At 36.6% G+C, this 27,519-nt stretch overlaps 1 protein-coding gene across 1 annotated transcript in view; it reads right to left on the minus strand.

The window, feature by feature from the left end:
- Positions 1 to 27,519, minus strand: part of SLF1 (SMC5-SMC6 complex localization factor 1) — a gene marked incomplete at its 3' end in the record, with an annotated part of 72,123 nt that overhangs the window by 29,507 nt on the left and 15,097 nt on the right. Inside the window, 6 exon segments of the mRNA XM_079703333.1 lie at positions 599 to 721; positions 1,253 to 1,255; positions 1,257 to 1,277; positions 1,828 to 1,968; positions 15,791 to 15,937; positions 21,924 to 22,067. Of these exon segments, the coding sequence (XP_079559459.1) occupies positions 599 to 721; positions 1,253 to 1,255; positions 1,257 to 1,277; positions 1,828 to 1,968; positions 15,791 to 15,937; positions 21,924 to 22,067 (579 nt within the window).

A 27,519-nucleotide genomic window follows, 5' to 3' on the forward strand; every position in this document is an offset into this window, starting at 1 on the left:
AGGGTGGGAGACCGAAGAAAGTCTCCCTAGTGGCGGAGGCCGAGACGTGAACAGCGGCTGCTGTGGGAAGGGCAGCAACTGTGGTTACCCTCAGGGCACACATGCAAACCCATAACCTGCTGGATAAGGAAATAGGAAAAAAATCCTTTACCCCCAGAGAGGGGCAGGAAGAGATGGTGATCCCGGATCATCCCCTATTACTTGGGGCAGGGCAAGAACACTGAAAAAGCCCTTCCCCCAAACCCAGGGAGCCTCAAAGCCTTTCTCAGACTGAGGTTGAACGAGGACAACAGAAACGGGGATCCTCTAGCCCTCATTCTCCAATAGCAGGTTAACAAGCAACAAGTTACAGCAGTTTGTAAAACACATAACTTATCCGTGATATCACTGAGGTATAAGTGGCAGAGAATTCAGCAATTTACTAAATGTCCACAGACAATAATTACTATTACCAAAAATTAATGAAGAAAATTATTTTCAGACATATTAAACATAATAATAAAATGACTCATTATTATTATTATTACTATTATTATACATTGGCTACACTACAGAATGAGAGAAAACTATACAAAATTTTTAGTATGTCAAGTTCTACCTGAGCTCTGTATATGTGTTTCCTTAAGGCATTTTTTATGTCAGCAATATCCACATCTGTCCTGATATCCGTGGTTTTTGATTCTTTGGCATGATCAGCAAAAACAGAATTCTTCATTTCTTTCTGTATACACAAAAAAGTACTTTAGACAATGTACTAAAGAGTGTCAACACAAATGCTAAGTATCACAATGGACAACACAAGAACACATTCATGCAGTTTTAACCACAGCAAAGATCCTTACAATTATATTACATAAAGATTACAGAATGAAATTTTAAAAATTAAAAACCAAATGTTTTAATTGCAAAGTTTTACCTGATATTTACATGTGCACTTTCTTTATTTTTATTTTTATTTTTTTTGCGGTAGGCGGGCCTCTCACTGTTGTGGCCTCTCCCCTTGCGGAGCACAGGCTCAGTGGCCATGGCTCACGGGCCCAGCCGCTCCGCGGCATGTGGGATCTTCCCAGACCGGGGCACGAACCCGTGTCCCCTGCATCGGCAGGCGGACTCTCAACCACTGCGCCACCAGGGAAGCCCTACATGTGCACTTTCTTAAGTATTTTTTATTTTAACCTGTCCCAAACCTTTCCTGGAAACTCTCTCCCCTTTTTTTTTCATTGCCATGTTCCCACAAAACATGATTATTTACCTTTATCATTCTTCTGAAGATCCTTCTGAATACATATAAACACGCTGTCTATACTGTAAAATAAAGTTATACTCTAGAAAAATTAACTCAAGAAGGATCCTGTTTAAAAGACAAGCTATCTTATTAATAATGGTCTGTACTATACCGGGGAAGAAGCAAGATAAAAAACTAAAATTTAGATTATTTAGATTAGAATGTATTAGCCAAACTACATACACATGTATTTTTCATTTTAAGAATTTTAATCTCTTTTGTCAGAACCTTTCTTTTCTTTTTTGTTTTAGTCAGGCAAAATAAAATATATTTGAATATCCTGATTATTAACTCAAATTCTTTCTGTACACATGTAAAAATATTTTCATTGTGAACCAAAGCTAATTATAACGTTAATTATGAATATTACACCAGATCAAATCAAGAAGATTCATTTCATAAGATGTACAGGTTATATTTACCACAGCAAGCAATCACAAAAATCAGATTATATGTGTAGGTGATATTAGGGAAGAGCCAAAAGAAATTAAAACTGTTTTTTTGTTTTTTGTTTTTTTTCAGCTTAGCTTACAAAGTTTTACCTGATCTCTATAAACGTGCTTTCTTAAGGTACTTTTGTCATGTTCATTGTCCTTCCTGGAATCTCTTTCTTTCTCTTTTTTGCGTTTTTTCCTCAAAGTATAATTCCTTTGAATATCTTCATCCTTTTTCTTAATTTCCTTCTAAACATATTTAGACCACAATTAAACAAATCTAAACATGAATGATATATGTTACAAAATCCACATAAATTCAAAACGAGTCTGACTTATAACACATTAAAAAAAAAGTTATATACAATATGACATCTCATTCACTGTTGGAGTGGGTATACATTAGTAAAATATTTTGGAAAAGAGCTGTTCATTATCTAGTAGACTTGAACATGCACAGTGCTTATAACCCAGAATTCTCTTAGGGATATATCCTAAGCTAGAGGAACTCTTGAACATGTGCACCAAAAGTAATGTAAGAAAAGGTTCATACTATTCATGGCAGAAATGCTCACTGTTACAAAAACCAATCAATCCATCAAAAACAAACCAGTAAAAAGAAACCAAAATATTTATCAATAGTAAAATGGAAAAAAGGTATAACTGTGAAACAATGAAACATATACACCCGCAAAAAAGCAAGTCACAGAAGATTATAAATACCACAAACTAGAAAACTTCATTAACAGGCAAAACTAAACAATGTATTGGTAGGGATACATATGTAGGTGATAAAACTATAATGGAAAACAAGAAAATATTAAAACAAATTCCAAAACAGAGGTTACCTATCATGGGTAAGAGGAAGAAAAAGGGATGCAGTTTGGAAATGACACAACAGAATCTTAAAAAGCTAAGAATGCTCTGTTTCTTAACCTAGCTGGTAGGTACATAGCACTCATTTTTGTACTCTTTCAAAACTTATACACACAGCAGCCTCAGAAGCAGTGGATTAAAGCTCCACAATCAATTTGATGTACCCTGCATCTGTAGAATACATGAATAGACAACGAATCATCCCAAATTGAGGAGCCGTGTGGATGAAAGGTTCTTGGTGCTGCAGCCAGGAGTCAGTGCTGTGCGTCTGAGGTGGGACAGCCAACTTCAGGACACTGGTCCACAAGAGACCTCCCAGCTCCACATAATATCAAATGGTGAAAAACTTCCAGAGATCTCCATCTCAACACCAGCACCCAGCTTCACGCAACAACCAGCAAGCTACAGTGCTGGACACCCTATGCCAAACAACTAGCAAGACAGGAACACAACGCCACCCATTAGCAGAGAGGCTGCCTAAAATCATAAAAAGTCCACAGACACCCCAAAACACACCACCAGACGTGGACCTGCCCATCAGAAAGACAAGATCCAGCCTCATCCACCAGAACACAGGCACTAATCCCCTCCACCAGGAAGCCTACACAGCACACTGAACCAAACTTAGCCACTGGGGACAGACACCAAAAACAATGGTAAATACGAACCTTCAGCCTGCAAAAAGGAGACCCCAAAGACAGTAAGATAAGCAAAATGAGAAGACAGAAAAACACACAGCAGGAGAAGGAGCAAGATAAAAACACACCAGACCTAACAAATGAAGAGGAAATAGGCAGTCTACCTGAAAAAGAATTCAGAATAATGATAGTAAAGATGATCCAAAATCTTGGAAATAGAATAGACAAAATGCAAGAAACAGTTAACAAGGACCTAGAAGAACTAAACACGAAACAAGCAATGTTTAGAAACACAATAAATGAAATTAAAAATACTCTAGATGGGATCAATAGCAGAATAACTGAGGCAGAAGAACGGATAAGTGAGGTGGAAGATAAAAGAGTGGAAATAACTACTGCAGAGCAGAAGAAAGAAAAAGGAATGAAAAGAAATGAGGACAGTCTCAGAGACCTCTGGGACAACATTAAATGCACCAACATTTGAATTATAGGGGTTCCAGAAGAAGAAGAGAAAAAGAAAGGGACTGAGAAAATATTTGAAGAGATTATAGTTGAAAACTTCCCTAATATGGGAAAGGAAATAGTTAAGTCCAGGAGGCACAGAGAGTCCCATACAGGATAAATCCAAGGAGAAACACACCAAGACACATATTAATCAAAGTGTCAAAAATTAAATACAAAGAAAACATATTAAAAGCAGCAAGGGAAAAACAACAAATAAAACACAAGGGAATACCCATAAGGTTAAGAGTTGATCTTCCAGCAGAAACTCTGCAAGCCAGAAGGGACTGGCAGGACATATTTAAAGTGATGAAGGAGAAAAACATGCAACCAAGATTACTCTACCCAGCAAGGATCTCATTCAGATTTGATGGAGAAATTAAAAAATTTAGAGACAAGCAAAAGCTGAGAGAGTTCAGCACCACCAAACCAGCTTTACAACAAATGCTAAAGGAACTTCTCTAGGCAAGAAACACAAGAGAAGGAAAAGACCTACAATAACGAACCCAAAACAATTAAGAAAATGGGAATAGGAATATACATATTGATAATTACTGTAAATGTAAATGGACTAAATGCTCCCACCAAAAGACACAGATTGGCTGAATGGATACAAAAACAAGACCCATATATATGCTGTCTACAAGAGACCCACTACACACCTAGAGACACATACAGACTGAAAGTAAGGGGATAGAAAAAGATATTCCATGCAAATGGAAATCAAAAGAAAGCTGGAGTAGCAATTCTCATATCAGACAAAATAGACTTTAAAATAAAGACTACTAGAAGAGACAAAGAAGGACACTACATAATGATCAAGGGATCGATCCAAGAAGAAGATATAACAATTGTAAATATTTATGAACCCAACACTGGAGCACCTCAATACATAAGGCAAATACTAACAGCCATAAAAGGGAAAATCAACAGTAACATATTCATAGTAGGGGACTTTAACACCCCACTTTCACCAATGGACAGATCATCCAAAATGAAAATAAATAAACACAAGCTTTAAATGATACATTAAACAAGATGGACTTAATTGATATCTATAGGACATTCCATCCAAAAACAACAGAATACACATTTTTCTCAAGTGCTCATGGAACGTTCTCCAGGATAGATCATATCTTGGGTCACAAATCAAGCCTTGGTAAATTTAAGAAAATTGAAATTGTATCAAGTATCTTTTCCGACCACAATGCTATGAGACTAAATATCAATTACAGGAAAAGAGCTGTAAAAAATACAAACACATGGAGGCTAAACAATACACTACTTAATAACGAAGTGATCACTGAAGAAATCAAAAAGGAAATTAAAAAATACCTAGAAACAAATGACAATGGAGACACGACGACCCAAAACCTTTGGGATGCAGCAAAAGCAGTTCTAAGAGGAAAGTGTATAGCAATACAATCCCACCTTAAGAAACAGGAAACATCTCGAATGAACAACCTAACCTTGCACCTAAAGCAATTAGAGAAAGAAGAACAAGGAGGAGCCGGAGGAAGATGGCGGAAGAGTAAGACGCGGAGATCACCTTCCTCCCCACAGATACATCAGAAATTCATCTACACGTGGAACAACTCCAACAGAACACCTACTGAACGCTGACAGAAGACCTCAGACCCCCCAAAAGGCAAGAAACTCCCCACATACCTGGGTAGGTCAAAAGAAAAAAAGAATAAACAGAGACAATAGGATATGGACGGGACCTGCACCAGTGGGAGGGAGCCGTGAAGGAGGGAAGGTTTCTACACACTACAAGCCCCTTCGAGGGCGGAGACTGCAGGTGGCGGAGGGGGAAAGCTTCGGAGTAGCGGAGGAGAGCACAGCAACAGGGGTGTGGAGGGCAAAGCAGAGAGATTTTGGCACAGAGGATCGGTGCCCTCAGGCACACACCAGCCCGAGAGACTTGTCTGCTCGGCCGCCAGGGCGGGCGGGGCTGGGAGCTGAGGCTCGGGTATCGGCTTTCAGTCGGAGCGCAGGGAGAGGTCTGGGGCTGGCAGCAGGAAGAGACCCTGAAGGGGTTAGTGCTAGCCTGGAGGGAGTCCGGGGAAAGGGTCTGGAGCTACCGGAGAGGCAAGAGACTTTTTTCCCTTTTGTTGCCTGGTGCGCGAGGAGAGGGCATTCCCCTCCCTCCCCTCTGCCTGAGTGAGCCAGAGCCCCCGAATCAGCGGCTCCTTTAAACCCGTCCTGTCTGAGCGAAGAACGGACGCCCTCCGGCGACCTACGCGCAGAGGCGGGGCCAGGTCCAAGGCTGAGACCCGGGAGCTGTGAGAGCAGAGACAGGGAAATCTCTCTGTGCAGCCTCCGAGGCAGCGGATTAAAGCTCCACGGTCCATTTGATGTGCCCTGCGTCTGTGGAGTGCATGAATGGACAGCGAATCATCCCAAATTGAGGAAGTGGACCTTGAGGACAAGATTTAAGACTTCCCCCCCTTTTTTTTCCTCTTTTTACAACGAATTATCCCAAATCGAGGAGGTGGACTTGGAGAGCAAGATTTTTGATTTTTCCCCCTGCTCTCTTTTTGTGAATGTGTATGTGTAATCTTCTGTGTAAGATTCTCTCTGTATAGCTTTGCTTCCACCATATGTCCCAGGGTTCTTTCGGTCCGTGTTTTTTTTCAATAATTACTTTTTAATTTTAATAACGCTACTATATTTCATACTTTATTCTATTTTACTTTACCTGCTCTTTCTTTTTTTCCTCCCTTCCCTTCCTCCCTCCCTCCCTCCGCTCCTCCTTTCCTTCTTTCTTTTTCTTTCCTCCATCCCTCCCTCCCTCCCACCCTTCTTCTTTCCACTTTCTTTTTCTTTCCTTCCTCCCTCCCTCCCTCCTGTCTTTCTTTCTTCCTTTCCTTCCTCCCTCCCTCCCTCTCTTCTTCCATTCACTCTTCCTTTTGCTTTCATTCCTCCCTCCCTCCCTCCTTTCTTTCCATCCTTCCTCCCTCCCTCCTTTCTTTCTTTCTTCCTTCCTTCCTTCCCTTCTTCCTTTCTTTCAATCTCTCTTTCTTTCTTCTACTAATTATTTCTTTCTACTTTTTCTCACTGTTATTCTGAGCCGGGTGGATGAAAGGCTCTTGGTGCTGCAGCCAGGAGTTAGTGCTGTGCCTCTGAAGTGGGAGAGCCAACTTCAGGACACGGGTCCACAAGAGACCTCCCAGCTCCACATAATATCAAGCAGCAAAAATCTCCCAGGGATCTCCATCTCAACACCAGCACCCAGCTTCAGTCAACGACCAGCAAGCTACAGTGCTGGTCACCCTATGCCAAGCAACTAGCAAGGCAGGAACACAACCCCACCCATTAGCAGAGAGGATACCTAAAAACATAATAAGGCCACAGGCACCCCAAAACACACCACCAGACGTGGACCTGTCCACCAGAAAGACAAGATCGAGCTTCAACCACCAGAACACAGGCATTAGTCCCCCCCACCAGGAAGCCTACACAACCTACTGAAACAACCTTAGCCACGGGGGACAGACACCAAAAACAACGGGAACTACAAATCTGCAGCCTGCAAAAAGGAGACCCCAAACACAGTAACATAAGCAAAATGAGAAAGCAGAAAAACACACAGCAGGTGAAGGAGCAAGATAAAAACATACCAGACCTAACAAATGAAGAGGTAATAGGCAGTCTACCTGAAAAAGAATTCAGAATAATGATAGTAAAGCTGATCCAAGATTCTATTTCCCAGATCCAAAATCTTGGAAATAGAATAGACAATATGCAAGAAACAGTTAACAAGGACCTAGAAGAACTAAAGATGAATCAAGCATCGATTAAAAACACAATAAATGAAATGAAAAATACTCTAGATGGGATCAATAGCAGAATAACTGAGGCAGAAGAACGGATAAGTGAGGTGGAAGATAAAATAGTGGAAATAACTGATGCAGAGAAAAATAAAGAAAAAAGAATGAAAAGAACAGAGGACAGTCTCAGAGACCTCTGGGACAACATTAAACGCACCAACATTCGAATTATAGGGGTTCCAGAAGAAGAAGAGAAAAAGAAAGGGACTGAGAAAATATTTGAAGAGATTATAGTTGAAAACTTCCCTAATATGGGAAAGGAAATAGTTAATCAAGTCCAGGAGGCACAGAGAGTCCCATACAGAATAAATCCAAGAAGAAATACGCCAAGACACATATTAATCAAACTGTCAAAAATTAAACACAAAGAAATCATATTAAAAGCAGCAAGGGAAAAACAACAAATAACACACAAGGGAATCCCCATCAGGTTAACAGCTGATCTCTCAGCAGAAACTCTACAAGCCAGAAGGGAGTGGCAGGACATAATTAAAGTGATGAAGGAGAGAAACCTGCAACCAAGATTACTCTACCCAGCAAGGATCTCATTCAGATTTGATGGAGAAATTAAAACGTTTACAGACAAGCAAAAGCTGAGAGAGTTCAGCACCACCAAACCAGCTTTACAACAAATGCTAAAGGAACTTCTCTAGGCAAGAAACACAACAGAAGGACTATACCTACAATAACGAACCCAAAGCCATTAAGGAAATGGGAATAGGAACATACATATCAATAATTACCTTAAATGTAAATGGACTAAATGCTCCCACCAAAAGACACAGAGTGGCTGAATGGATACAAAAACAAGACCCATATATATGCTGTCTACAAGAGACCCACTTCAGACCTAGAGACACATACAGATTGAAAGTAAGGGGATGGAAAAAGATATTCCATGCAAATGGAAATCAAAAGAAAGCTGGAGTAGCAATTCTTATATCAGACAAAATAGACTTTAAAATAAAGACTATTACAAGAGACAAAGAAGGACACTACATAACGATAAAGGGATCGATCCAAGAAGAAGATATAACAATTGTAAATATTTATGCACCCAACATAGGAGCACCTCAATACATAAGGCAAATACTAACAGCCATAAAAGGGGAAATCGACAGTAACACAATCATAGTAGGGGACTTTAACACCCCACTTTCACCAATGGACAGATCATCCAAAATGAAAATAAATAAGGAAACACAAGCTTTAAATGATACATTAAACAAGATGGACTTAATTGATATTTATAGGACATTCCACCCAAAAACAACAGAATACACATTTTTCTCAAGTGCTCATGGAACATTCTCCAGGATAGATCATATCTTGGGTCACAAATCAAGCCTTGGTAAATTTAAGAAAATTGAAATTGTATCAAGTATCTTTTCCGACCACAATGCTATGAGACTAGACATCAATTACAGGAAAAGATCTGTAAAAAATACAAACACATGGAGGCTAAACAATACACTACTCAATAATGAAGTGATCACTGAAGAAATCAAAGAGGAAATTAAGAAATACTTAGAAACAAATGACAATGGAGACACGACGACCCAAAACCTATGGGACGCAGCAAAAGCAGTTCTAAGGGGGAAGTTTATAGCAATACAATCCCACCTTAAGAAACAGGAAACATTTCGAGTAAACAACCTGACCCTGCACCTAAAGCAATTAGAGAAAGAAGAACAAAAAACCCCCAAAGTTAGCAGAAGGAAAGAAATCATAAAGATCAGATCAGAAATAAATGAAAAAGAAATGAAGGAAACGATAGCAAAGATCAACCAAACTAAAAGCTGGTTCTTTGAGAAGATAAACAAAATTGACAAACCATTAGCCAGACTCATCAAGAAAAGAAGGGAGAAGACTCAAATCAGTAGAATTAGAAATGAAAAAGGAGAAGTAACAACTGACACTGCAGAAATACAAAAGATCATGAGAGATTACTATAAGCAACTCTATGCCAATAAAATGGACAACCTGGAAGAAATGGACAAATTCTTAGAAATGCACAACCTACCAAGACTGACTCAGGAAGAAATAGAAAATATGAATAGACCAATCACAAGCACTGAAATTGAAACTGTGATTAAAAATCTTCCATCAAACAAAAGCCCAGGACCAGATGGCTTCACAGGCGAATTCTATCAAACATTTAGAGAAGAGCTAACACCCATCCTTCTCAAACTCTTCCAAACAATATCAGAGGAAGGAACACTCCCAAACTCATTCTACGAGGCCACCATCACCTTGATACCAAAACCAGGCAAGGATGTCACAAAGAAAGAAAACTACAGGCCAATATCACTGATGAACATAGATGCAAAAATCCTCAACAAAATACTAGCAAACAGAATCCAACAGCACATTAAAAGGATCATACACCATGATCAAGTGGGGTTTATTCCAGGAATGCAAGGATTCTTCAATATACGCAAATCAATCAATGTGATACACCATATTAACAAGTTGAAGGAGAAAAACCATATGATCATCTCAATAGATGCAGAGAAAGCTTTCGACAAAATTCAACACCCATTTATGATAAAAACCCTGCAGAAAGTAGGCATAGAGGGAACTTTCCTCAACATAATAAAGGCCATATATGACAAACCCACAGCCAACATTGTCCTCAATGGTGAAAAACTGAAACCATTTCCACTAAGATCAGGAACAAGACAAGGCTGCCCACTCTCACCACTCTTATTCAACATAGTTTTGGAAGTTTTAGCCACAGCAATCAGAGAAGAAAAGGAAATAAAAGGAATCCAAATTGGAAAAGAAGAAGTAAAGCTGTCACTGTTTGCAGATGACATGATACTATACATAGAGAATCCTAAAGATGCTACCGAAAAACTACTAGAGCTAAGCAATGAATTTGGTAAAGTAGCAGGATACAAAATTAATGCACAGAAATCTCTGGCATTCCTGTACACTAATGATGAAAAATCTGAAAATGAAATCAAGAAAACACTCCCATTTACCATTGTAACAAAAAGAATAAAATATCTAGGAATAAACCTACCTAAGGAGACAAAAGACCTGTATGCAGAAAATTATAAGACACTGATGAAAGAAATTAAAGATGATATAAATAGATGGAGAGATATACCATGCTCCTGGATTGGAAGAATCAATATTGTGAAAATGACTCTACTACCCAAAGCAATCTACAGATTCAATGCAATCCCTATCAAACTACCACTGGCATTTTTCACAGAACTAGAACAAAAAATTTCAAAATTTGTTTGGAAAAACAAAAGACCGCGAATAGCCAAAGCAATCTTGAGAACGAAAAACGGAGCTGGAGGAATCAGGCTGCCTGACTTCAGACTATACTACAAAGCTACAGTAATTAAGACAGTGTGGTACTGGCATAAAAACAGAAAGATAGATCAGTGGATCAGGATAGAAAGCCCAGAGATAAACCCACGCACATATGGCCAACTTATCTTTGATAAAGGAGGCAGGAATGTACAGTGGAGAAAGGACAGCCTCTTCAATAAGTGGTGCTGGGAAAACTGGACAGGGACATGTAAAAGTATGAGATTAGATCATTCCCTAACACCATACACAAAAATAAGCTCAAAATGGATTAAAGACCTAAATGTAAGGCCAGAAACTATCAAACTCTTAGAGGAAAACATAGGTAGAACACTCTATGACATAAATCACAGCAAGATCCTTTTGGACCCACCTCCTAGAGAAATGGAACTAAAAACAAAGATAAACAAATGGGACCTAATGAAACTGAAAAGCTTTTGCACAGCAAAGGAAACCATAAACAAGACCAAAAGACAACCCTCAGAATGGGAGAAAATATTTGCCAATGAAGCAACTGACAAAGGATTAATCTCCAAAATTTATAAACAGCTCATGCAGCTCAATAGCAAAAAAACAAACAACCCAATCCAAAAATGGGCAGAAGACTTAAATAGGCATTTCTCCAAAGAAGATATACAGACTGCCAACAAACACATGAAAGAATGCTCAACATCATTAATCATTAGAGAAATGCAAATCAAAACTACAATGAGATATCATCTCACACCAGTCAGAATGGCCATCATCAAGAAATCTAGAAACAATAAATGCTGGAGAGGGTGTGGAGAAAAGGGAACACTTGCACTGCTGGTGGGAATGTGAATTTGTACAGCCACTATGAAGAACAGTATGGAGGTTCCTTAAAAAAGTAAAAATAGAACTACCATATGACCCAGCAATTCCACTACTAGGCATATACCCTGAGAAAACCATAATTCAAAAAGAGACATGTACCAAAATGTTCATTGCAGCTCTATTCACAATAGCCCGGAGCTGGAAACAACCTAAGTGTCCATCATCGGATGAATGGATAAAGAAGATGTGGCACATATATACAATGGAATATTACTCAGCCATAAAAAGAAATGAAATTGAGTTATTTGTAGTGAGGTGGATGGACCTAGAGTCTGTCATACAGAGTGAAGTAAGTCAGAAAGAGAAAGACAAATACCGTATGCTAACACATATATATGGAATTTAAAAAAAAAAAAATGTCATGAAGAACCTAGGGGTAAAACGGGAATAAAGACACAGACCTACTTGAGAACGGACTTGAGGATATGGGGAAGGGGAAGGGTAAGCTGTGACAAAGGGAAAGAGAGGCATGGACATATATACACTACCAAACGTAAGGTAGATAGCTAGTGGGAAGCAGCCGCAGAGCACAGGGAGATCAGCTCGGTGCTTTGTGACCGCCTGGAGGGGTGGGATGGGGAGGGTGGGAGGGAGGGAGATGCATGAGGGAGGGGATGTGGGAACAGATGTATATGTATGACTGATTCACTTTGTTATAAAGCAGAAACTAATAAAAAAAAAAAAAAAAAAAGAAGAAGAACAAAAACACCCCAAAGTTAGCAGAAGGAAAGAAATCATAAAAATCAGATCAGAAATAAATGAAAAAGAAATGAAGGAAACAATAGCAAAGATCAATAAAACTAAAAGCTGGTTCTTTGAGAAGATAAACAAAATGGATAAACCATTAGCCAGACTCATCAAGAAAAGAAGGGAGAAGACTCAAATCAATAGAATTAGAAATGAAAAAGGAGAAGTAACAACTGACACTGCAGAAATACAAAAGATCATGAGAGATTACTATAAGCAACTCTATGCCAATAAAATGGACAACCTGGAAGAAATGGGCAAATTCTTAGAAATGTACAACCTGCCAAGACTGAAGCAGGAAGAAATAGAAAATATGAACAGACCAATCACAAGCACTGAAATTGAAACTGTGATTAAAAATCTTCCAACAAACAAAAGCCCAGGACCAGATGGCTTCACAGGCGAATTTTATCAAGCATTTAGAGAAGAGCTAACACCTATCCTTCTCAAACTCTTCCAAAACATAGCAGAGGGAGGAACACTCCCAAACTCATTCTACGAGGCCACCATCACCCTGGTACCAAAACCAGACAAGGATGTCACAAAGAAAGAAAACTACAGGCCAATATCACTGATGAACATAGATGCAAAAATCCTCAACAAAATACCAGCAAACAGAATCCAACAGCACATTAAACAGATCATACACCATGAGCAAGTGGGGTTTATTCCAGGAATGCAAGGATTCTTCAATATATGCAAATCAATCAACATGATATACCATATTAACAAATTGAAGGAGAAAAACCATATGATCATCTCAATAGATGCAGAGAAAGCTTTCGACAAAATTCAACACCCATTTATGATAAAAACCCTGCAGAAAGTACGCATAGAGGGAACTTTCCTCAACATAATAAAGGCCATATATGACAAACCCACAGCAAACATCGTCCTCAATGGTGAAACACTGAAACCATTTCCACTAAGATCAGGAAAAAGACAAGGTTGCCCACTCTCACCACTCTTATTTAACATAGTTTTGGAAGTTTTAGCCACAGCAATCAGAGAAGAAAAGGAAATAAAATGAATCCAAATCGGAAAAGAAGAAGTAAAGCTGTCACTGTTTGCAGATGACATGATACTATACATAGAGAATCCTAAAGATGCTACCAGAAAAATATTAGAGCTAATCAATGAATTTGGTAAAGTAGCAGCATACAAAATTAATACACAAATATCTCTGGCATTCCTATATACTAATGATGAAAAATCTGAAAGTGAAATCAAGAAAATACTTCCATTTACCATTGCAACAAAAAGAATAAAATATCTAGGAATAAACCTACCTAAGGAGACAAAAGACCTGTATGCAGAAAATTATAAGACACTGATGAAAGAAATTAAAGGTGATACAAATAGATGGAGAGATATACCATATTCTTGGATTGGAAGAAGCAACATTGTGAAAACGGCTCTACTACGCAAAGCAATCTACAGATTCAATGCAATCCCTATCAAACTACCACTGGCATTTGTCACAAAACTAGAACAAAAAATTTCACAATTTGTATGGAAACACAAAAGACCCCGAACAGCCAAAGCAATCTTCAGAACGAAAAAGGGAGCTGGAGGAATCAGGCTCCCTGACTTCAGACTATACTACAAAGCTACAGTAATCAAGGCAGTATGGTACTGGCACAAAAACAGAAAGATAGATCAATGGAACAGGATAGAAAGCCCAGAGATAAACCCACGCACATATGGTCACCTTATCTTTGATAAAGGAGGCAGGAATGTACAGTGGAGAAAGGACAGCCTTTTCAATAAGTGGTGCTGGGAAAACTGGACAGGGACATGTAAAAGTATGAGATTAGATCACTCCCTAACACCACACACAAAAATAAGCTCAAAATGGATTAAAGACCTAAATGTAAGGCCAAAAACTATCAAACTCTTAGAGGAAAACATAGGCAGAACACTCTATGACATAAATCACAGCAAGATCCTTTTTGACCCACCTCCTAGAGAAATGGAAATAAAGACAAAAATAAACACATGGGACCTAATGAAACTGAAAAGCTTTTGCACAGCAAAGGAAACCATAAACAAGACCAAAAGACAACCCTCAGAATGGGAGAAAATATTTGCAAATGAAGCAACTGACAAAGGATTAATCTCCAAAATTTATAAGCAGCTCATGCAGCTCAATAACAAGAAAACAAACAACCCAATCCAAAAATGGGCAGAAGACCTAAATAGACATTTCTTCAAAGAAGATATACAGACTGCCAACAAACACATGAAAGAATGCTCAACATCTTTAATCATTAGAGAAATGCAAATCAAAACTACAATGAGATATCATCTCACACCAGTCAGAATGGCCATCATCAAAAAATCTAAAAACAATAAATGCTGGAGAGGGTGTGGAAAAAAGGGAATACTCTTGCACTGCTGGTGGGAATGTGAATTGGTACAGCCACTATGGAGAACAGTATGGAGGTTCCTTAAAAAACTACAAATAGAACTATCATATGACCCAGCAATCCCACTACTGGGCATATACCCTGAGAAAACCATAATTGAAAGAGTCATGTACCAAAATGTTCATAGCTGCCCTATTTACAATAGCCCGGAGATGGAAACAGCCTAGGTGTCCATCATCTGATGAATGGATAAAGAAGATGTGGCACATATATACAATGGAATATTACTCAGCCATAAAAAGAAATGAAATTGAGCTATTTGTAATGAGGTGGATAGACCTAGAGTCTGTCATACAGAGTGAAGTAAGTCAGAAAGAGAAAGACAAATACCGTATGCTAACACATATATATGGAATTTAAGAAGAAAAAAAATGTCATGAAGAACCTAGGGGTAAGACAGGAATAAAGACACAGACGTACTAGAGAATGGACTTGAGGATATGGGGAGGAGGAATGGTAAGCTGTGACAAAGCGAGAGAGAGGCATGGACATATATACACTACCAAACGTAAGGTAGATAGCTAGTGGGAAGCAGCCGCATAGCACAGGGAGATCAGCTCGGTGCTTTGTGACCACCTGGAGGGGTGAGATAGGGAGGGTGGGAGGGAGACGCTAGAGGGAGGGAACATGGGAACATATGTGTAACTGATTCATTTTGTTATAAAGCAGAAACTAACACACCATTGTTAAGCAATTATACTCCAATAAAGATGTAAAAAAAAACCCAAAAAACAAAAAAACATACACAAATGCTTTATAAACACATATAATGTATACATAATTTAGAAGAAACAACTTCATAACTGGCATTATTAGAAAAGAGTGTAAAATATAAATAAATTACTTTTAATTTGGAAGGTCTTACCCGATTTCCATATGTATACCTTCCTAAGGCTTTTCTCATTTCAACAAATTTCAAATCTTTACTAGAATCTCTGTATTCTTCTTTTCTGTGATGTTCAGTTAAAATAGAACTAATATTAACGTCTTCATCATGAGTTTTCACTTCTTTCTGCATGTTTATAAAAATACTTTAGTTAGACTATAGATTAGCCATAGCATCAGCACAACCAATGCAAGTCACAACAAAAAAAACTCAGGAATGTAGGTTTTATGCAACATACATGAGATTAAATATAGTAAAGAGCATTATGAATTATATTACATTTTAGTTATACTAAGATGAAACAGAAAAATAAATATTTTTAGTTCTTAATGTTTATGCTGTGTTTACAAACACATTTAATTTAGGTATTTTGTTAACTTACTCTTTCTTGGAATCTCTACCTTTTAAAACATTTGTCATATGATTAGTCAAAACAGATTTGGTTATCTTCATTATTTTCTTTTATTTTTCTAAATGTTTGTGAAAACAATTTAGGCTCTACATCAAATAGAGTCTTGCCATTATTAGGCATAGCAAATGAAACATCTCAGAAAATCTTTGTATAGGAAATAGGTATAATAACATTAAAACAGATAAGAAGTATTGCAAACCATATTGTTTATTTTTACACTAAGAAATTTAAAATAGAAATTGCGACCTGAATTTGATATACATTCTCCTGAGTTCTAAAAGGAACTCAAGATGTTTACAGATGTATTTTTTACTTTTAAAAAAAATTTAGATATAGTTGATGTACAATATTATATGTTACAGGTATACAATGTAATGATTCACAATATTTAAAGGTTATACTCAACTTATAGTTATTATAAAATACTGGCTATATTTCCTGTGTTGTACAATATATCCTTGTAGCTTATTTTACGCCTAATAGTTTATACCTCTTAGTCCCCTACCCCTACCCCTATACTGCCCTCTCCCAGCTATTCCCTCTCCCCACTGGTAACCACTAGTTTGTTCTCCATATCTGTGATTCCATTTTAATTTTATAATATTCAGTAGTTTGTTTTATTTTTTAGATTCCACATATAAATTATATCATACAGTATTTATCTTTCTCTGTTTGACTTACTCCATTTAGTATTAATACCTCCAAGTCCATCCATGTTGTTGCAAATGGCAAAATTTCATTTCTTATGGCTGAGTAGTATTCCACTATATGTCTATACAGATACACAGATATCCCATCTTCTTTTTCCATTCATTTTTTGATGGACACTTAGGTTGCTTCCATATCATGGCAATTGTAAACAATGTTGCTATAAACATTGGTATGCTTGGATATTTTGAAACTAGTGTTTTCCTTTTTTTCTGATATGTACCCGGGAATGAAATTTCTGGGTCATATGGTAGTTCTATTTTTAGTTTTGTTTTTTAGAAACTGCCATACCATTTTCCACAGTGGGTGCACCAATTTATATTCCCATCAACAGTGTATGAGGGTTCCATCTTCTCTACATCCTCACCAATATTTGTTATTTGTGGTTTTCTTCATGATAGCTATTCTAATAGATGTGAAGTGATATCACATTGTGGATTTAATTTGCATTTCTCTGATGATTAACGATGCTGAGCAGCTTTTCATACACCTGCTGGCCATCTGTATGCCTTCTTTAGAAAAATGTCTTTTCAGGTCTTCTGCCCATTTTTTAAATTAGGTTGTTTTTTTGGTGTTGAGATGTATGACCTGTTTATATATTTTGGTTATTAACCCCTTATTGGTCATATCATTAGCAAATATTTTCTCTCATTCAGTAGGCTGTCTTTTCATTTTGTCGATGGTTTACTTTGCTTTGTGAAAGCTTTTAAGTCTAATCAGGTATCATTTATTTATTTTTGCTTTTATTTCCTGTGCTTTAGGATACAGATTCAAAAAAATACTGTGACAATTTATGTCAAAGAATGTTATGCCTATATTCTCTTCTGGGAGTTTTATGGTTTCAGGGCTTACATTTAAGTCTTTTATGTATTTTGAGTTTATTTTTGGACATAATGTGAGGAAATGTTCTAATCTCGTTGTTTTATATTTAACCGTCTAGTCTTTCCAGCATCACTTGTTGAGGAGACTGTCTTTTCACCATTCCATATTCTTGTCTCCTTTGTTGTAGATTCATTGAGCATAACTGTGTGGACTTACTTCTGGGCTCTCTATTCTGTTCCAATCATCTATGTGTGCATTTTTATGCCAGGACCATACTGTTTTGATTACTGTAGCTTTGTAGTATAGTCGGATGTAGTATCGTCCAAAGTCAGGGAACATGATTCCTTTGGCTCTGTTCTTCTTTCTCAAGAGTGTTTTGGCTATTCGGGCTCTTTTGTGTTTCCATTCAAATTTCAAAATTATTTGTTCTATTTCTGTGAAAAATGCCCTTGGTATTTTGATAGGGATGGCACTGAATCTGTAGATTGCCTAGGTTAGTATGGTCATTTGTAACAATATTAATTTTTCCAATCCATGAACATGGGATATCTTCCCATTTGTTTTTGTTGGCTTCAATTTCTTTCAACAGTGTCTTACAGTTTTCTGAGCATTGTTTTTTTTACCTCCTTAGGTAGGTTTACTCCCAGGTATTTTATTCTTTTTGATGCAAAGGTAAATGGGATTGTTTCCTTAATTTCTCTGACAGTTTGTTGTTAGTGCATAGACATGCAGATTTCTGTATATTAATTTTGTATTCTGCAACTTTACAGAATTCATTACTGAGCTCTAGCAGTTTGCTGATGGCATCTTTAGGATATTCTATGTATAGTATCATGTCATCTGCAAACAGTGAGAATTTTACATCTTCCTTTTCAATTTGGATTCCTTTTATTTCTTTTTCTTCTCTGATTGCCATGGTTAGGACTTCCATTACTGTGTTAAATAAAAGTAGTGAGAGCAGGCATCCTTGTTTTGTTCCTGATCTTAGAGGAAATGCTTTCAGCTTTTTCCCATTGAATATGACGTTAGCTGTGGGTTGGTCATACGTGGCCTTTATTATGTTGAGGTATATGCCCACTTTCTTCAGAGTTTTTAACATAAATGGATGTTGAAGCTTTTTCTGTACCTATTGAGATGATCACATGCTTTTTATTCTTCAATTTGTTAATGTGTTGTATCACACTGATTGATTTCCGGTATTGAAAAATCCTTGCAACTCTGGGGTAAATCCCACTTGATCATGACATATGATCCTTTTAATGTACTGTTGGATTCAGTTTGTTAATATTTTATTGAGGATCTTTGCATCTATGTTCATTAGTGATATTGGCCTGTAATTTTCTTTTTTTGTGATACCATCGTCTGGTTTTGGTAACAGGGTGATGCTGGCCTCATAGAATGAGTTTGGAAGCATGCCTTTCTAAGCACTTCTCTGGAGTATTTTGAGAAGGATAAGTGTTAACTCTTCTCTAAATGTTTGGTAGCATTCACCTGTGAAGCTATCTGGTCCTGGACTTTTGTTTGTTGGGAGATTTTAAATTACTGACTCAGTTTCATTACTGGTAATTGGTCTGTTCACATTTTCTATTTCTTCCTGGCCCAGTCTTGGTAGATTGTACATTTCTAGGTATTTGTCCATTTCTTCTGGGTTGTCCATTTTATTGGCATATAGCTGTTCATAGTAGTCTCTTATGATCTTCTGTATTTCTGTGGTGTCAGTTGTCTTTTTCATTTCCAATTATATTGATTTGGGCCCTCTTTTTTTCTTGATGAGTCCAGCTAAAGGTTTATCAATGTTGTTTATCTTTTCAAAGAAGTAGCTTTTAGTTTCATTGAGCTTTTCTATTGTTTTTTAAGTTTGTATTTCATTTATTTCTGATCTGATCTTCATGATTTCATTCCTTCTACTAACTTTGGGTTTGTTCTTCTTTTTCTAGTTCCTTTAGGTGTAAGGTCAGATTTTTTATTTGAGATTTTTCTTGTGTCCTGAGGTAAGCTTGTGTTGCTATAAACTTCCCTCTTAGAATGTATTTTGCTGCCTTCTACTGATTTTAGATCACTATGCTTTTGTTTCCATCTGTCTCCAGGTATTTTTTTGATTTCCTCTTTGCTTTCTTCAGTAAATCAGATTGTTTAGTAGCATTTTTTTAGCATCCATGTGTTTGTGTTTTTTGAATTTTATTCTTGTAGTTGATTTCTAGTCTCATAGCATTGTGGTTGGAAAAGTTGCCAGAGAAGATTTCAATTTTATTAAATTTACTGAGGTTTGTTTTGTGGCCTAGCCTGGAGGATGTTTAATGTGCACTTGAAAAGAATGTGTATTCTGCTGTCTTTTGATGAAATGCTCTATATACACGTATCTATTAAGTCCATTTGGTTTAATGTGTTATTTAAAGCTAGTGTTTCCATATTGATTTTCTGTCTGGATGATCTTTCCGTTGATGTAGGTGGGGTGTTAAAGTCCCCTACTATTATTGTATTGATATTACTGTCAAGTTCTCCCTTGTTAATATTTGCTTTATGTATTTAGGTGGTCCTATGTTGGGTGCATATACATTTACAATTGTTATATCTTCTTCTTGGATTGATCCCTTGATCGTTATATAATGTCCTCCTTTGTCTCATAACGATCTTTAAAGTCTATTTTGTGAGATGTAACTGTTGCTAAGCTGGCTTTCTTTTGATTTCAATTTGCATGGAATATCTTTTTCCATCCCCTCACTTTATCGGTGTATGTCATTAAATCTGAAGTGAGTTTCTTTTTGGCAGCATATATATGGGTTTTGTTTTTGTATGCATTCAGCTACTCTGTCTTTTGATTGAAGCATTTTATACACAACCTGCTGAGTTCTAAAACTCAAGATGTTTACAGATGTATTTTAATAATTTCCCTATCTTTCATAAAATCTCCATTTTTTTTCATGTTAAATAAAACTAATCTAATAACTCCATTATTTTACATCCTTTCTATATGTAAAAAATGTTATACTGGGCTTCCCTGGTGGCACAGTGGTTGGGAGTCCGCCTGCCGATGCAGGGGACATGGGTTCGTGCCCCGGTCTGGGAGGATCCCACGTGCCGCGGAGCGGCTGGGCCCGTAAGCCATGGCCATTAAACCTGCGCGTCCGGAGCCTGTGCTCCGCAGCGGGAGAGGCCGCAACAGTGAGAGGCCCACATACCGCAAAAAAAAAAAAAAGTTATACTGTGGCTTATAATGCATATTTCAACAGACATATGAACTCAAAAGCCTCTTATTAAGATCATGTACACATAGTTAATCATAGAAAATCATCTAAGTCACATAAATATCAACTGTATTTTGAAACAGCTAGAGAAAATTGCAAAAATATTTTAATCTCTTGGAAAGTTTTATTTACAGTCTCCATATATGATTTTGTAAGGTACTGCTCAGTCGAAGAAGTTCCAAATTGTTCCTTGAATTCTCTTTGTAAAATTTGACAGATACAGTAAAAACAAATTTTAATTTCTTTCTAATCATATTTAAAATATTTTAGTTTAGACTAAGTAATAATAATCACTAGGCTAATGATTTGGTAAACCAATTAGAGTCTCTTTTATAAAAAACAGTATGAAACTGAACATAACTGAACATTAGGTCTTCTAGGGTAGAACTAATAATGTCTTTTTTGGTTGCTCCTACTAACTGAAAAATTTTAGTTGAGAGCCACAAATATGCTTTCTTAACGTACTTTTCATTGCTCTAAGTTCAGAGTCCTTCATGTTTTTTTGTTTTCCATATTTAGTCAACTGGAATTCACTTGTGCCATTTAAAAAAACTTGATCTATATGCAGTAAAATACTTGAATTTAGACCATGAATATGAATACATATATCGATGAATCCTTTGTAAGACACACGTTACATTCAACATACCGAGTTGTTTTAAGTAATTACCATGTGTTGAGAACACACTATGTATTAGGAACTGTGAATTTCCATATGCACATATATATTATTTCAATAAGAGCCTCAAAATAGAGACATGGACAATATCCCAATACATTCAAATTATAGACTGTAAATCAGAGCTGGGTTCAAATACCAGCTCTGTGATTCCAAAATCATTGTTATTTCCACCAAATAATGCCTTTCACAAATTTTGTAAGAAAAATCAGCAATGTAAGATTTTTTTATAATATAAAGTGTTACCTGGGTTCTGCACATGATCTCTTTTAAGGCACCTTTCATTTCAAGAAATCCCATATCTTTCCTGAAATCTTTGTTTTTTTCTTGATTGCTGTGGTTATTCCAAACAGAACTGGTTTGGGAATCTTCATCATTCTGAATTTCTTTCTGTATGTATGTAAAAATGGTTTAGGCAATCAATTAAGTATGATTTCAACATTATGTACTCTTTATGGTATCCAACTTTATAATTGCAAAATATTTTGGTAGTCAAACAAGTAGGTACAAGAATGCACTCTTCTAAAAAAGAATGCACTCTTCTAAATCAAAGGTTGTTAAACACTAGTAAGTTCCTTGAAGGGAAAAAAAATCATTACAACAAAGGTCCTAAATAATAAAATAATAATAATGTATCTCAAGAAAAGCTATTGCTCTGTTGGTCTAGTAACAAGCAGCCTTTTTTATGAATAATCATGAACAAAACTATTTTATCTAGTCCCTTACCAAGTTAAAGTTACAATCTACTTCAACATTTTCTGATTATAGATTATTTCTCAGATTATTTTTCAGCTTTTTACTAGTAAGACTTATTTGCACGTCTATCATACAGAGAAGAAAATAGGCTAATAGTTGAATTCACAGCTCTTATTTTACCTGAACATTAGTAAGCAATTATCTTCACCTAACCCTATCTCAAACACATTTACTTCTCTTGCTAAGGAATCCAAACTGAATTTTTAACTACCTACCAATAATAATTTAAGATATAGTTGCATATGTACTTATACATAAAATTCTTGAAGTTTAGTAAGATAAAGAATTGAGAGTAAAGATGAACTCAAGTACTTATTATGCAAGAGTATTCAAAGATTCACCATCTTTACACAAAGAGACTGGAGAATCATTGTCCTCCTAGGGAACAATCATGATGTAGCTGAAATGTGGTTAAGTCCTATGGTGTGATCTTTGGTTCCCTTTCACTTGTACTGAGCTTCCTATATGGATATGAGGGTCCTTTAGCAGCTTGCCATCTTGCAACCAGACAACAATCCCTGAGAGTAGCTGATTAAATTTCTTCAGTTACTCAGAAAAGTGAAATTGAAAGCCATGAAAAATGAAGACTTTTCTTCTGTCTTATTCCTGGAATCAAAGAAAGTATTACTCTGAATGTACAGATTCCATTAAGGACAACTTTAATGGGGATAAACTGAGTTTCTGGCTTCAAATTTCACATGGTTGACAAAGAGGATAAATCCTCAGGTTTAGACCATCAAGAAATGTCTAAAATACAGGATGAATTAATCCCATATAGTTTCCAGTTACACAGAATACATACACAAAAGAACATACCATTATCATTAGCAACTAGGGAAGAACATACTGTTTTCTAATTCTGGCTATTAAGATGCTATATACTGATCTGTGAATTAGAATGTATGATTCAAGTACCCTATTTAAGTTAAATAATTAAAAATCACAACGTGATAAACTATGACATTTGGAAAATTTTTTAAAATAATCTATTCTCTGTAGCACTAAACAAATGATCAACATATAATTGTCTCCAAGCCACACTCTCTCCAACCGGCTACTCTTATGAAAGATATGGGCATTATTTTTCTGTAAATATTCGTTACTTATTCCTTGTTTTATAAAATTTTAGTGCCAGCAATACACTAGGCATTGTGTTAGGTGTTTGTCTCCTATATGATCTAGGAAAAGAGCGCCATGTCTAATCTCCCTAATATAGTGTAATGCTATGTTACAAACAGATGAGCAAAAGCCTACTAATTCAGTAAATTATTCTATTACCTAAGATAGGGCAGCACAGTGTGGAAATGATAGTTGCCCTGGCTTCTGATTCACATATTTGACTTTGTTTTCTGTCTTAAAATAGGTATGGATATGCTTTGGTCTCAGGTCTTATTCCTTGATTCAGCCATGGCATTTGCCACACAACTTGAATGAATTCACAAGACTGGATGGAGAGCCAGAGAGGTCAAGTAATTAGAACAAGCATCTTCTGAGTACTCTACATGGTTCTTTTTTTTGGGGGGGGCCACACTGTGTGGCTTGTGGGATCTTAGTTCCCCAACAAGGGATCGAAGCCGGGACCCCCGCAGTGGAAGAGCCAAGTCCTAACCATTGGACCACTAGAGAATTCCCAGAGTGTTCTACATGGTTCTTAACTAGACTGACTACTAGCATATGGTAATCTCTACAGCATTAAGTATTTTTAACTACCCAGAAAGAGATCTTCCTATTATCAAGGAAACCTAATAATACTCAAAATGAGAAAAGTAAAGGGAGACTTGAGGAGAGCAGCCTTAAAATTTTTTGAGTGGTCTTAAATTTTTGGTCTGACATACAACAGTTGTGAGATCATGGGAAAATTATTAAATTCAATTATACATCATTTCACTAACTGTAAAATGAGGCCATAGTGCATACCACACAGGAACATAAGGTTTAAAATAAGATTAAGTGTTTAAAGTGCTTAGCATAGTGCCTGGCACACAGTAATCACTCAATAAATAATGGCTTAGAGTAACAGTTGTATTAACAACCAAAGTAAGGTAAGTATTACCTTCTACACGCAAAGGAAGAAATTCGGTCACAGAATAAATGACTTCCCTATGGTTAAAGAAGTAATAAGTTACAAACCTAGGTCAACAATTAGTTGATCTGGAGCAAAAAGTGTATGTTTTTTCAATTACTACTATATTTCCAAAAGACTTTTCTGTGGATCATTTTATTTTATTTCTTGGATAGGTAATCAAAAGAAGTTTTGAGTATTCCTAAGTATTCTCGCCTTTTTGTGACATCTTCCTTGGGCCAAACGATTTAGATACATTAGTCACTTGCTCTTCTGTATTCCTATACCTTGCACATGATTTTACCAATGCACAATACACACTAAACTGTAATTAACAGTTTCCACATTCTGTTATGCCACATTTTGTTTTTGAAGTCTGGCAGGTGGTCTTATTCATTTTCTATAGTGCATAGCATAATGCCTGGTACAGCAAAAGTCTTCAGCAAGTATCTAAAAACCTGAACTAAATAATTCCTGATTCTGTTACTAAGTGGCTTTCCAAAAAGTTAAGTAGGTTAAACACAACTATTTTTTAAACAATTGCTCAATTGTTACTTTTGACTCAGTCATTTTATATGGCAACTCTTCTTAGAGGACACTTCAGAATCCATCTAATAAGGAATGTATTATATTCTATGCCAAAGAGGTAGAAGAAAAGCAAGACATCAAAATGAAGTTAACTATCTTATCCTCAGAAGGGATCACAAAATGCCTCCCTTATTTGGAATGAATGGTTATGAACTAACTCTTAGCTGTCTAATCTAGAGCTTATAAAACAATGTATTCTAAAAACAAATATAAGTTAGAGATTGTCTATTATTTTTGCTTGATATACTAATGCCCTCTAGTACTTCAGCAGCTGAATCTGACTGTGTCAGATTACTGCAAAATACGATTATGGAGAAAGCATAATACATATTACATTTTGTTCATTTCTTTCCATAGAGAAAGGGAAATTCAGATACTTTTTCTAATTTAGTTAAGAATGGTTTTCATTCTGTTGAGAGTTAATACTACCTTTAAACTGTTCAGTTAGGTAGATCAGATAGGATGCTTTAGGGTGCAAGTAACAGAAAACCAATTCAAACTAACATAAACAACATGGAAATTGTTACCTCACAGAATGGCAATATGGTCCATTGCTAAGTCAGGTTTCAGGGTTGATTAATCCAGCAACTCAAGTATCTCTAAAAGAGTCTACATTCTGTCTCTACACTTTGCTGTCTACAAGATTGGTTTCAACCTAAGGCTACTTCTCCTCATGGTCAAAGAATGGCTGCCAGTAGTAATTAAGGTTTCGTTTCATTTTTCCATGTTTACATCTAGCAGATGCCAGGCTGCCAGAGGCTCTTTTCAGAATGAGAAAGAAACTTCCCAGAAGCTCTTACATACCTCTCTTCATGTCCCATGAATCAGAACTGGGTGATATGCCCATTCCTAGACCAATCACTGTCAAGGACAATGAGATTATCCATAGTCCAAGCAGATCCATCCTCTGAACTAAGGTCAAATTTCCAATCCACACTGCCGCTACTCAGTAGGGAAAGGTAATTATAGAATGATATATTACATCTACTCTTGGAATACTCAAGGGTTGTTCATAATTTCTCTATTAATCTAACAAATATAAAATGAGAACTCATGTGCTAGGCTTTATGCAAGATGATTCAGATATAATTATGGAAAAGATAGACATCATCCTTGATGACACAGTGCTTTTGGTTTAGGTGGGGAAAAAGACATGAACCAAGTAATCAGCCAATTAATTAATTACAACTGTGATAAGTACTATAAAGCAAAATAGTGATATCAGAACACATTAGAGGTGAACCTACCTATTTTAATAAGGGGCCAGGGAAGCTTCCTTGAAGAGGCAGCATTATAACTGCAAACTGAATAAGCAGGAAGTAGGCAGGCATAGGGAGTGAGAGAATAGTGCAAAGGACCTTTTTAGGAGGAGAAAATAGCTTTTCAGAAGACACTGAGGTAGGAAGTAGCCTAGCCTGTTTAAGAAACTGGGAGAAGGCAGTTGTGTTATAGTATAGTGAGCATAGGAAAAAGTAGAGCAGGCTATAGTTGCAAAGGTAGGAGTGACAGGAACCCTGTGCTAACTTAAAGCTGTATTAGAGGTTTACAACTTTATCCTAAGGGCAATGGGAAGCCATTGGACAGTTTTAAGTAGGAGAGAGACAGCATCAGAACTATTTTAGAAAGAGCATTTTAGATGTTACTTCTGGATGAAGCTGAATGGACTAGAGAAAGAAAAGTAAGAGTTACTAGGAAATTAGCAAAAGTAAAGAAGTAGAACAATAGGGAGAATAATAAGGAGTTGATTCCAGGAGCACAGGGCAAAGAGGATGAACTCAATATGATGTTAGTACAGAATAGAAGTTTATTCAAGAAGTATTTGAAATAAAATCAATAGGATTTGGTAATTGACAAGATGTGGGGAATAAAGGAAAGGAGGGTTTCAAGGGTGATTCCCAGGTTTCTAACATAAATTATTAGACAAAAGGTTGTATAGTATCTATCGAGATGGGAAACACTGAAGAAGGAGTTAAGTTTTCCTAGAAGACCAAGGTTCAGTTTTTAGACATACTGCAGGTCCTCTTCCACCTTGAGTGACCCTTCTTAAAAATTCTTCTTTGCTTACCTTTAGAGCAATTCTTCTAGGGTTATTTCCATTCAAACTACTTAAGGAGTGGTATGTGCACCAAGTGAGGAGATGTAGGTGGAGGAAGAGGACAGGAAAATATTTCTAAATTCTTAGAAACAGTTCCCTCTTTTCTAATGAGAAAATAACCGAAGAATTCTCATATGATATTATAGCCCACTGCTACTTTATTTATACTCTGGTTTAAAATGCTTAAAATTATTTTGTAATAAACATCACCAAAGCACTGAAAACAAAAGTAGAGACTTAAAATAAGACAAATTTTAAATTTAATAAGTTGTTTTCCAATTTATCAGAAATATTCTCAAGTATTTAAATAATTAAGAGCAACTGTCTTAAAAATGTCGTTT

This window comes from Hyperoodon ampullatus (assembly GCF_949752795.1).
Source record: "Hyperoodon ampullatus genome assembly, chromosome: 4".
Taxonomy (NCBI): Eukaryota; Metazoa; Chordata; class Mammalia; order Artiodactyla; family Ziphiidae; genus Hyperoodon; species Hyperoodon ampullatus.